Raw genomic sequence first — 13,686 nt, 5'->3', positions numbered from 1 at the left:
ATCACTGGGATCTGTACAAACTTTAATCTGTTACTGCTTTTTCTGTGGGTTCTGTCAGATTAACAAATCCAATAGTTAGTATATTTGAAGTTTCTATCCTACAGTATGTTAAATATTAGATGCTCGGGCTGATGGTCTATTGCAGTGTGAAGTTTACTTTTTCTGCAATTGCTGGACCATAACTTGACGATTCTGACCCCCCCCCCCCCCCCCCACCCACCCAAAAAAAAAAAAATGGTAGAAATTGGTTAGTTCAGTGTTTTTAACATGCACCATTTCTTAAAATTCCCAGATATATTTCTGATTATAAATGTCTGGTGACCAGAGATTTTAGTAGATCAGGGAATTGTGGTGAGTCCTCTGGCACTCTAGGCAGGATCTTACCGGTATAACAGTGTAGGTACAGGAACAGGATGAATGGAGCCCATCCCTGCTATCTGCTATGACGGGTGCCGGGGTCTGTGTATGCACGGTTATCCTGAGATGGCTGTAGTAGTGGAATGATTTGCATTCTGGATATTGGTAAATCTGGCAGCAAGGCATCCCCATAGGGCAAACAAAATAAAAATTTGAGCAGCGCTTGTGCAAAATAATATAATTTTTTAAATTAAAATACAGTGTTAATACTGTTGTGGCCAGCAACATAGACAAGACTCACACACATGAAACATACAATTCCCCTGTATTATACTAAATTAAGAGGGTTAGATGCATGCATGCTGTCCTTGTGACAAGTTAGTATTGTAGATTTTTGTATCCAACTTGATGTTAAATAAAAGTCACAGTCCCCCACTCATGTGCACATATTAGTGGTTTTTAGTTTGTTAGTAAATACTTGCAGATGGGGGTTCGGCTGCCAGTCCCCAATGATATTCCCCGACCGCTGGTACTTTGTCCAGATTGCTTCGGTCCTGTCAAGGAAGAAACACTGGTACCGGTCTTTGTGCTGCCAGAACGTTCCCCGTATACCTCTACGCGTTTCTCCGCCTATTCTTGCGATCAGCGGCTTCCTCAGGAAATGGATAATTGCTGTTGCACTCGTGTGCTTATTTATAGCGGTCACATCCGTTTCCGCCCACCGTCTGTTGCGTCGCCGGGTCAAGCCTCGTTCTGAAGGCTGAACAGCGTCACTCGCTGTAATTCCGGCGCGTCATGCGTATCACGCCTGTATTCACGCTGGGTTAAGTATCCGTCTGCTGTAATACAGCTACGTCTCACCATAGAGACAGGACATTACCCATAATGCCTTGATTTGTAGTTCAACTCCAATTTAGGAATATTTCCGCATGCGTATGGTTAGTTCATAGATACCAGATGGTTATCTTTGCGTGTCATACTGCTGATCTTGCGTTCCATTTTACAGGAAAACCGGACATCAGGTGTTATTTACCTTTTTAGCAGCTTTATCCAAATTAGTTTATGGGGAATAGTTATAACATTCAACCACAATCATTCATTCTAAAAACAGCGAGATATGTCTGACACTTTATACTGTAAATTCATGGATATTATATCTTAATTCGATAAAATCACAAATTAATAAAAATCAATGTAGATAGGTCATGATCTATGAGGCTATGCATATGCAGAGAGAAATAAGGGGAGAAAGATAGTGAATAAAATTACACATCATGGACCGGGCAGATACCCAAATCCTATTGTATCTAATCTTAAAGCCTTTTTGATAGGTACCAACATTTATGCATATGCTTTTGACTTTTTACTTGTTTTTCTTTCATAGAATCAAGTAATCCTCAGTCCTTCAATTGCAGCCCCAAATTTTTCAATACATTACTCTTGCTGTATTAGTGCTTTATATATTCGAGGGGGCCCAGACATTGTTGTAGCAGAGTCTTACATTAACATTATTATTCCGTAATTATAGAAGGTTCTAGTGGGACACTTATATCAATTACTATACATTCTCATGTAGACACCACATACTAATTAGATATAATGGTAAGGTCACAGATTTAACAATACAACAATACAATACACTACCCCCCCCTTTTTAATCACCCCCCCCCCCAAAAAAAAAAACACCTAAACCACCACCCCCACCCACTCCACCCTTAATAGCAGAAGACAGCAGCTATATAAGATTTCTCAAACATTATTCAACTCGATTGTGTCATTAAGACCGTTTGGCATCAATGTACATAGGCGAAATATCCAGTAGGCCTCTCTACTACACAGTCTCTTGAAACAATCTCCTCCTCTAGCTGTTTCTTTGACGTGTTCAATAACTTTTACTGTTATATTTTTTTTAATGGAATTTTGGCAGTTTGATATGTGTTTTGAAAGTGGGTGATTTTTTTATACCTCCCAGGATATTTCGCCTATGTTCCAGAAATCGCACATTGAGACATCTAATTGTACGGCCCACATACTGTAGGCCGCACCCACATTGAATCATGTACAGTATATGACGTATATCCCATAGGGGATGTGGCTGCATGTGGGACTGGAGGGATCTAAGCAGGTATTGTTTACATATGCAAAGCAATTATCAATAACCTACAGTAAATGGACATTTTTCTCCATTGTTTTGAAAATTGTATATGCAATAGTATTTTGTACAGAGCCTGTATTTTTTAAATTGTGCGGCAAACAAAGCATACACTAATAAGCCTGGACACTTATGTATTGCAGTGTGTGCAGAAGCATATAATCCAGATGACGAAGATGATGAAACTGAAGAAAGGGTATGTACTGTCACACGTGATACTTCCATAATGACCCAGTCAGTTTCCAGATATTGTGATGCTTAATATGCCGTGCAATTATTTATTATTGTACAATAAGGTATATTTGTGAAGAAAAGTAACAACCTTTTAATTTATTTTATTCAGATTATGTAAAAATAAAAAGCAATGCCTGTCTTTTTTTTGTATGTGTTTGCAAGTCAATGCTTTGGTAGAGCAAATGTTATGCTATTGAAAATGGAAACACTGCATAATGCCACTTCTGAGGTTGCACAGTTGGTTGGTAACATGTTTTGGGACTGCCGGCTAGACACCAGAAAGCCTTTCATTTTGCATAATGCCCACATACAGTATGTTCAGCATTAAATATCTTGCGTGTGTAGCACAATCTGATGACACCATCCATAATTATGTAAAAGTAGATGCCTTGGATGGAAAATAGAGGTAAAGGTTTACAATACAACTGCATTGTGACCCAGAATATAGTACTCCAAGAATGACCCTCTATGGCAGTATCGACATCCATCCCACAAATGGCTGTACCTATGTTAGCCATGTCTATTTATCAAACATTTATACACGGAACATCCATATTTAATCAGTTGGCGATGCAGCACGGCCAACCAAAAGATCTCACCACCGACCTGTGGGAACATGAAATTGCAGATACACATTATATCATCTTAGGTGTGCCCCCATTCTTGGTGTCAGTTATGTACATCATCACTGTCTCTCATGCTTGTCCATAAGGTCTGCAGCCTCTGCCATAGTCAGGCCTTCCTGCATTGAGCTGCCCAGTCTGCCTCAACGCGTTATTGGATCCAGTCACCTGTTCACTCAGCTGATTATTGCATCCAGTCAGGAGACAGCCAGCCCAATAAAAGTGCAACATTGATCTTTTAAGGGCCTGATTCAGAGTTGATCGCTGACGAGCGACTTCACAATTCGTTCAATTATCAAATGATTGTGCATGCTTATGGATCAGAGTACACATGCGCAAGTTAAAATAGTGATGAAAATATGTAATCGCAATCCCCTTGTAATTTGTCTGTTGACGTGTATGATATCAGCGCCGGCCTCGAAAGGTAAAACTTAAATTTGCACAGAATGGATGGTTTGGGAATTGTGTATGAATGTGCAACAGGATACTGGATATCGATATTTTCACAATTCATTGGCAGATTTGCACAGGGCGTGTTCTTTCTGTCCGGTCGGCGCTCATCTGCAACTTTGCAGATAAGCGATCAGGTCTGAATCAGGCCCCTGGTCTCTTGCAGTCTGCAGGCTATTCAGCTGTTTCTTCATGGTTCTTACAGTCACCATTCCAGCTCCAGCCTGGTTCTTTCATATGTTATGTCACTAAGTAATCCAGCGTAGACTGTGCCCACCAATATTGATCCACATTCAGATGAATATGCCTGAGAATTGACAAATCCGTTCATCCCACTGGGTACACATGTTTTCTTCACTACCTTGTATCCAGCATTATAAAGACTTGTAGCTGGTGTTTTGTTACATTGTCTATTTAAAGGTTTTAATGTATCCATGCAAAATGAAAAGATTTAATGAAAAATAAAAATATTTTGCCTAAAAGATGAGAATTTATAAATTGTATATAATAAATAGGAAAGGACGCTGATGGATGTACAAATGTGTTCTCTTCTAGAGCATTCAGTCTCTCAAGATTCACAGGTACATGCATATGCTCTCACCCGCAAACAACTCACTATGCATCAGAGATCTGCAGGTGGGAATTATCGGCTGCATAGCATTACTGCAATGCTAACTAACAAAACTAAGCTAGAAGAGGATATATCTGTATGCCATCTAATGATAATAAATAAGTGACAAGTAATATGTATAATTAACATGTATCCACATCATCAAATCAACTAAAATGAAAAGTTGTAATCCACAATGTGATATCAGTTCAAACATATTTTTTTTTTTTTAAATACCATGTTCTAATAAAGGGGTTTTTACAGACCTCATCGGTGGTCTGCAAATCTGCAGGACGGACAATTATTAAAGGACTGTGCATGCGTACAGATTGTACCACGCATGTGCGAGGCCACCCAGTGATAAAATCCAGCATCTTTTTATCCCAAGTTGATTGAAAGGAAGCCGGCATTTGGGGCTGGTAATCAGACGTTTTCCGGGAGTTTCAGGAAAAATGCAGGTGTGCCCAAGCATTTTCAGGGAGGGTGTGTGATGTCCACTTCGGCCTTGATCAACCTGTTTCTATTGCATCGGCCAAGTAGGACCTAGGTTACTCACAGACTACTCACACTGAAAACATAATTCGATGGTTAGACAGTTGCGAATGGATTTGCAGCTAATCGCAGATCTGCGATATTATTTCAAAGCCATTTGCAGCCTTGCACAGGGAAGGGATTTTATACTGGTCGGGTGGCGGCTATCTGATCGCAGGGCTCTGAAAATTGGCAGAGAAGCAATCAGGTCTGAATAACCCTCAAAGTGCAGAACTATGTGGTACTAACGTCTTTTTTAATATAAAAGTGTGAAAGCTTTAACCTTTTACTTTTTCAAATGTATAATGTGTTTAGCTATGGACATGATCATAAAGCCACAGCAATTGTCTCTCCTGCTCACAGAAAAAGTTACAATTCATTGAAAAAGTAATACAGATGGAGCCACGCTTGTTCATCCAGCGGGGGCGCCATAGCTTACCATCTCGGGACGGGGATGCGCGCGTCGAACTGCCACAAATGGGGCGTGCGAGCGTCTCACAAGCACACGCATCCCATTCTCAGTGAACAACATGAAAAATGGAAACCTATGCCACATCCCTATGGGATGAACAAGCGTGGCTCCATCTGTATGTAATGTGTACGCTATGTGTGTTTTATACATACTCACCATTATCCTGTTTATTCAGATCATCAACCCAAAAACAGATGATCAACGAAACAGATTGCAAGAAGCTTGCAAGGATATCCTTTTGTTCAAGAGCTTAGATCAAGTAAGTAGCCTTACTGTCTACTAATATGACCAGCCTTTACATTTGTGTTTTATTGTGCTTTAAATAAAGAATATTTTGAGATTTGTGTTCTTTGTCAAATAAAAAGATGCAAGGTGCCCTAGGCAAAATTTTAGCCTACCACCCCCCAAATACCTTCAAAACTGACTTTATATACATACAGGGCCTAATTTAGACAAATTTGTTCTCAAAATGGGCAAAACCCTGTGCACTGCAGGTGGGGTAGATGTAACATGTGCAGAGAGAGTCTTAGACCTAATTAAGACCTGCGATCAGGGCTGAATTAGACCCACAGAGAGGGAAGGGAGTGAGCATTGATTACTGCTGCTGCTGGCTGCTCTACATCAGGCACGTCAGGCTGTTGCATGTCTGTACAACTGTCTCAGCCAGACACTAAATTTATCAATAAAAACACTTTTATACTAGGGATCCTGTAAAGCAAGTGCTGATACACTAGGGTGCCATAAGCCATACAATGACAGAAAGCATCATACAGTACTGTTTAAACCAGTGGTTCCCAAACTGTGCGCCTAGGCTCCCTGGGGTGCCTCGGAGCACTTGCAGGGGTGCCTCAGGTTGGTGGGCCAGAACCAATCCAAATTATTTATGGCCAATGAAACAGGCAAAATTAGTGCTTCGGGCTTCGAATTATAAAATATGTGGGGAAACAGAAGTGAATCGTGTTCCTCACCAGATAACTGGACCTAAGGATGACATTTAAGCACAACTTATTTCATAAAAAAATTTTTGGTACTTATGTATTATCTGGACTCCCATGTTAAATGCATCCCATTTTTTCATACTCCTACTATCCAACTACGCATGGAGTTGATTTTATATAGTGTGGCGAGCAAAGCGAGCCACCGTGCCCGAAGCGTAGCGAGCCCCGCGAGGGGACACGGTCTCATAAGAAAACCGGGAGCCCAGATATTACATAAGTACCAAATTTTTTTTTTATTCTTGGTAACAAACTTTGGCCTAGTGGTGCCCTGAAAAATATCCTGATACTTTAGGGTGCCGTGATTAAAAAAAAGTTTGGGAACCTCTGGTTTAAACTGTTATGGGCTTCTAATTGGCGCAAGATGGTGGAAAAAGATACAACATCCGGTACTTATATGTTAGTTGGGCACCCACTATAGTTAGTACGCTCATACCCCCACTATCCATGCCTGTGTGGAGTCGATTGTATATAGTGTGGCGAGCGCAGCGAGCCACCGAGCCCGAAGCGTGGCGAGCATAGCGAGCCCCGCGTGGGGATGCGTAAAACTAAACAAATAGCTTAGTGGGCGCCTAACTAACATATATGTACCCAACATCTTATACAGTAAAATGCTAACACACCTGCTCACTTGTATGATGGAATTCAATTGTTTTACACGGCAGCGGCCACTAGATGTTCACAGATGGAGCTATTCAAGTTTTGCTCTATTTGGCATTTATATTACTGTTATGTAGTTTCATCATTTTGACATGCTGGTAACTGGTTAGTTATAATTCACCTTTTAGGTGTTTTATAATTTATTATGCTTTTAGAGATTCTCTTTATTTTTAACTTCAAATTATAGTTACAGTCATTGCATGGAAACATGTGCTTAATAATGCAGCATGGACGGTGTAATGGTTAGCATTATTGCCTCACAGCACTGAGGCCATGGGTTTGATCCCACCATGGCCCTAACTGTGTAGAGTTTGTATATTCTTTCGTTTTCCTCAGGTACTCCAGTTTCCTCCCACAAACCAAAAATATACAGGTACAATGGCCCTTATTCAGGTTGACTCGCAAGGCTGCTACAATTGAATGTCTCCCAGATGGTGCGCGCAGGTCCGAATGGATGTTTAACATAAACATCCATTCGCAGCCCATGGGGAAACACATCCACATCCATTCGCTGACCATCGAATGATGTGGAAGGTGCACACATATCTAGGTGACTCTCAGGTCATTAGATTTGCATGCACACTCGACAGGAACTGTGCGGGCAGCTGACATCTGGTGATGTCAGCTGCCCGTCCTCCGCATCCTCCTACATCACCTGGCCATTTGCATGCGAACGCCCAGCGTTTTCATGGGAACACTCATGAAACGCTGGGTGTTCCCATGGACGAATCTCCCAGCATGTGCCCCACGCGAACTCTCTGTTCGTCGTAGCCGCACGCACCTGGTGCATGCACATGCACACATCCAAACCATCATGCACACGGAGGATCCAAACAAACCAAAATAACCCCCAATGTGTGTGCGTACACATGTGGTTGGGAATATAGATTGCAAACTACACTCGGGTAGTGGTATGATGTCATACCACTTAAATCCTGTAATGCGGCATACACATGTAGAGATGTGTGCTAAGCTATTTAGGTTAGGCGATTTCCCTGTGTCCATATACAGATGCAGTGATTTGTGCTAAGCAATTTTGCTTAAGCAAAAAAAAAAAAAAGGCAGGGAAGTGGTGCAGGAAGAGAGATTTTGATCATTATCTCTCATTCTGTACACCCAGAGAGATTTGCAGTCACTTGCTAAGCAATTTGACTAGATTTGTACTGACTTAGTTGGCAGACGATAGCGACGTGCAGGACCGCGCACCTTAATCGCTTGGGGCGCACACACAGAGAGATCTGTTCTTACTTTCTAAGCAATCTAGTCAGATTGCTTAGAAAAGAGCACAAAATCGCTCTGTGTATGTCCCTTAAAGCTCTGTGTAATATGTGTGCACTATATAAATAATTGGTCAAAAATAAATAAATTAGGTTAAGAAAATATTGCTTGTTAAGCTGGCCATACATCTACAGATTTATTGTTAGATCTCTCTGGTTGGAACAAATTTCAAAAAAAGGGGGGGATAGCAGTGCTCTAGGGGTTGTCCCAGATATTTAATGGAATGAATAAAATTGGATGATCTTTACAAATATTTATTAATATCACACAAAGGTTAATGCATATTCTAAAACCATATGAGGTAAACTCAACAGTAGCAAACAATGCCCATACCCACAATGGATCAACAGAATAGGGGAGATTGATAAAGCTGCCAGGAGCGGCAAAACGCGTCAGGGAGTGTTTCCCTTTACCAACCTACCCATTTGGGATTGTAGTCCGGACCAGCCCTACAGAATTGAACTGCCTTGACCACCCTTTTCCATCTGGGAGGCCACTTCACCCTCTGGTGCACCAGCCAACCTTCTCCTGCTACAAAAAGATCCACCATTTCTTCAAAACTGCCAGTGAAACCGGTTATTTGTGCCATCTTTGGGCTGGCCACTTGGACTTATGGACGTGTCTGTAGAAGCATTCCAGCTTAACCAGGAGTGGTAACTATATCATCCTATCTTCAAAGTTTGGGCCTAATAGGAACGGACTCTCCCCTATTCTGTTGATCCATTGTGGGTATGTGCATTGTTTGCTACTGTTGATTTTACCTCATATGGTTTTAGAATATGTATTAACCTTTGTGTGATCTTAATAAATATTTGTAAAGATCATCCAATTTTATCCATTCCATTAACTATCTAGAGCGCTGCTATCCCCCCCCCCCCCCCTTTTTTTTTGCAATTCAATTATACAGGTCTCACTAACCTGTTTCCCTAGCAGCTGCTGAGTTAGCCACTCACACCAAGCGCTCCCTCTTGTTTCCTCCCCCATATGGGGTTGGTACTAGATTTTCCTTTGTGGTTGGAACAAATACCTGGAAATGGATGAGAGCAAATGACAGTTGACCATTTGCTTTGACATGCTTGAAAACTGCAAAAAACTGTCATTTAAATACTACCAGGTTTATGATCCAACCAGCTGGATTTGACAGTCTGTAGATGTATGGCCAGCTTAACATGGCATGATTTAAAAACATTAGCTTTGACAATCTCAAGACGCAAAGGATGTCAAAACACAACATGAAAATGAAAGACCTCACAGTTAATTTTAATGGAGATTATGGCAGCCAGCTTTTCTGTATGGTAGATATACTTTGCAAACCAGCTAATAGTGAACCAGCTAATAGTGAAGATACACTTTGCAATCTTCTTTGCTGTGAAAGTATTCTCCATCCGGGCTGGCGTCCCAACTTGTGTGAAATGAGTGTTAAGGTTTCATTCATGTGAATGTAGGTTATGTAGCTTTTTGGATCATGGCTTCCAGGATGTAGAATATATTGTTGAAAATACATCCTACTGTTTGTGAATTGAACCCTGCTTTAATACAGCCTCTAGTAGGGTGTATTAACATAATTGGTCTAGTATCGCCAGAAAAGTACAGGATGAGACATTAATAAAAAAAACTCCCAGATTTTAAAGGTTACATGTTATTTGCAATAAAAAAAAATATTTGGTATATAATCTAAAAGTGCATAAAATATTGTTTATTTTCATTTGGTGTTGAATATGATATTATAATTTCTTTACATATAGTAGCCTTTGGTTCATTAATGGTTCTTGGTTGACCTCGCTTTCAGATGGCCCTGTTGGCTGTGTAGAGGCCTGTCATGAATCTAATGAGGGTTGTTTTCTGCCCACTAACAAAAATTCTGCTTGTTTGCTCATCTTGTTATTTTTTATTTATATATTGATAGCCATTTTGTGCTTAGTGGTGAAGTGGCTAGCCTAAGAAGCCTCTTACTGAATAAGGCATATCATTTGGTGGGCAGTCTTTCACTGCAAGGGTACAAGCATTACTACAGTAAGAATTTATAGAGATAGTTATGTACAGTACCCTAGTACCATTTTCTTATGGAGCAGCTTTCTCATTTTAGTTGTGGGCTAATCTTGAAACTGCATATAAATAGTTACCTGAATATTTCAGTTTCAAGACCTATTTATGAAATATTTTTAAAAGCTGGCAAACCTAGTTGCTGGAATGTTGGCCATTTTTACATAGGTGCAATCAGTGCATTTGCATGTTCATTTATCCCTACTACTGCATAATACCCCTTTTATACCAAAAACGCTGGGTTGCACCCGGGCTATTGATCCCCACTTCGAGCCGGCATTTGCACCCTTTTACACCACCGCCGCATCCCCTCCGCCGCTTGGAGATGATGTCATCTCCAAGCGCGATCGCCGCCGCTGGGACCTGGATCGCTGCGCTGGGGGCAAGCCCAGCACTAAGGTAATCTGCTGGGCTGCTCCCAGCCCCTGTGCACCCCCAGCCCTTGTCCGGGAGGTGAATGGATGCCACACACAGGCATCCATTCACCTCCTCCGCTGCTGCTGTCTGCAGGGTATAGCAGACAGCAGCGCAGGCTGTCTGTGCCTCCCCCCCCCCCATCCAACCTGCGGATGCTGTGGACCGCAGGTTGCACGTCCCCCATTGATGTAAATGGGAGCCGGGTCGGATGACCCGGCGTACCCATTTACACCGCCCTCTACCCAGGTCCAAGCCGTGTTCTACACAGGTCAGGACTTGGGGAGAAGTCCCTTGTAAAGGGACACGGCATGTCCCATTTACACCGCCGCTGACCCGGGTCTGAGCCGCCGAAGACCCGGGGTTTTGCGGCAGTGTAAAAGGGGTATAATTCAATGGGCGCATTTCTTGACTAGTGAGTAATAAGGGCAACATGCTTAATTAATATGTTTTTGGAGGTGTCTATTACAAGCAGGCGCCTCCTGCTGTAGTAATAGGACACGGCATCGGATCTCTGCCTTACCATCGGGTGGCTTGTGGCACCCACGGTGCCATGTAGGGTGCCCCCTGCAGAGGCCTGGATATATATATATCTGTCCAATAATGTAGATCCCTGGCCACTTCACTCAGTCTAAACTGTGTCGACACACCTCCTTTGTTGCAAACAAAATGGGGGAAAGGGAAACGGGATGTCAATCGCACTGGTCTGATGTGGGTGTGGGAAGAAAAGTTCTCCCAACTAAACATTGTACCTCATTGTCATCATAAGAATTTCTAGTGTTAGACTGAGGCGTGCTACCACTGGACAAGAAGAAACATACAACAATGGGGTTACAGAAAAAGCAGGTCTCTATGTGATGCACTTTAAAGAGAAATGAAAATAAAAATAAAAATTAACCTTTATTATTATTATTTAAGATGCGAGATATTTAAAAACATATGTACAACATGTAACACTGATGGACAATCTAAAAAGGATATGATTATCCTGACGTGGCAGAGGAGAAATGTTCACTGTATCTAATTAACAAGTATATAACCAAAGATAGGGACTGTGCCACTGTGCTTTATTTAACATGAAAGTTTGTGTGCTTTATTCACTGCGTGGTGGCTGAGTGATGGGAAATCAGACATGGACGGCGTCCCGGCCGTTCTGATCCCACACTTTACACTGTATGCACGGATGGAGGTAAATACAATCCTCCTTAGCGCAGTCAGACTGTGCGGGTGAAGTCCTGCAGCATCTATGATCTCACTACTGGAGAATAATCCTCCTCTGTACAACCACCGCCCGGTCTGGCAGAGATCTGCCCTGCTGTGCGGATGAGATATCCCACAGTGTGTGTGTTCTCACTGATTTATTGATGTGAATAACGCTTGGTTATATGTTTTGTCAAAGGAGGAAACATAATATTTATAGTGAGTATATATAGTGAGGATGTGGAGTGATCCACGTGAGCAGGGGCAAATGTAACATTGTATCGTCAAATGTATTTACTGTTGATTGCTTAGATAGCGAAAGTTTGGTGCCCGCATCCTCCGGTCCAAGGCGCGTCTACAGGCTTTGAGTCGGCGCCGCCAGTGACTCACATCAGTGAGAACACACACACTGTGGGATATCTCATCCGCACAGCAGGGTAGATCTCTGCCAGACCGGGCGCTGGTTGCACAGAGGAGGATTATTCACCTCCGTTCATGTGTACAGTGCCGAGAGGTGTGTGCATCTTCCAGTACTAAGCGCTCACACAGGCTCTAGCCGGCGCTGCTATTTGATCCACACTAGTGAGATCATAGATGCTGCAGAACTTCACCCGCACAGTCTGACTGCACTAAGGAGGATTGTATTTACCTCCATCCGTGCATACAGTGTAAAGTGTGGGATCAGAACGGCCGGGACGCCGTCCATGTCTGATTTCCCAGCACTCAGCCACCACGCAGTGAATAAAGCACACAAGCTTTCATGTTAAATAAAGCACAGTGGCACAGTCCCTATCTTTGCTTATATACTTGTTAATTAGATACAGTGAACATTTCTCCTCTGCCACGTCAGGATAATCATATCCTTTTTAGATTGTCCATCAGTGTTACATGTTGTACGTATGTTTTTAAATATCTCGCATCTTAAATAATAATAATAATAATAATAATAAAGGTTAATTTTTATTTTCCTTTCTCTTTAAAGTGCATCACATAGAGACCTGTTTTTTCTGTAACCCCATTGTTGTACACACCAGATGCAGATTATCAAGCACTGACAATGTACTGCCATTCTGCATCCTGTGTCACAGGAATCACAGGAGGTAACTACAACCTCATCTGAATTAGGCCCAATCTGTACTGATCCTCCCTAATACTAATAAAAACATGTCTGAAATACAGAAGACTTTTGGTGTAGTTCTTTCATTGGTTCTTGATGAATTTATTCCATTATTATTAATAGTTTTTAGTCCACAGATGATTCCATTATTGTGTGTGACAGATGATATACTGTAGATGACAGATGATATAGGTGCTGTTTTATAGTACATATTTTACATTTTAAACTCCATAAAGGTGAGTCTGGATTAGTATTGGATGCACATACAGTAGATGTACTGCACAAAATGAACTTACTGAGCAATTGCTGCACTGGAATTAAGCCATTTTTATTTTGTTTTTACAGGAACAGATGTTTCAAGTTTTAGATGCCATGTTCGAGAAATTGGTCAAATGTGGAGACCACATAATTGATCAAGGTGATGACGGGGACAACTTTTATGTTATTGACAGGTACATAGATCTTAACACTTTAGAAAAGGGACTGCATATTTCCATCCTTAGCATGCTGCAGATGTGGAGAATCCAAACACATTGACAGAAATTATATC

At 41.7% G+C, this 13,686-nt stretch overlaps 1 protein-coding gene across 2 annotated transcripts in view; it reads left to right on the top strand.

The window, feature by feature from the left end:
- Window positions 1-13,686, top strand: part of PRKAR2B (protein kinase cAMP-dependent type II regulatory subunit beta) — a 131,208-nt gene that overhangs the window by 86,299 nt on the left and 31,223 nt on the right. For both annotated transcript variants that reach the window (XM_083182974.1, XM_083182975.1), the window contains exons 3-5: window positions 2,653-2,705; window positions 5,605-5,688; window positions 13,482-13,588. In XM_083182974.1, coding sequence (XP_083039100.1) covers window positions 2,653-2,705; window positions 5,605-5,688; window positions 13,482-13,588 — 244 coding nt within the window. The remainder of the gene's footprint in view (window positions 1-2,652; window positions 2,706-5,604; window positions 5,689-13,481; window positions 13,589-13,686) is intronic.

This window comes from Crinia signifera, chromosome 4, assembly GCF_055691185.1.
Source record: "Crinia signifera chromosome 4, ASM5569118v1, whole genome shotgun sequence".
NCBI classification, from domain to species: Eukaryota; Metazoa; Chordata; class Amphibia; order Anura; family Myobatrachidae; genus Crinia; species Crinia signifera.
Note: the sequence above shows the minus strand (reverse complement) of the source record. Positions and strands in the feature narration are given on the sequence as shown.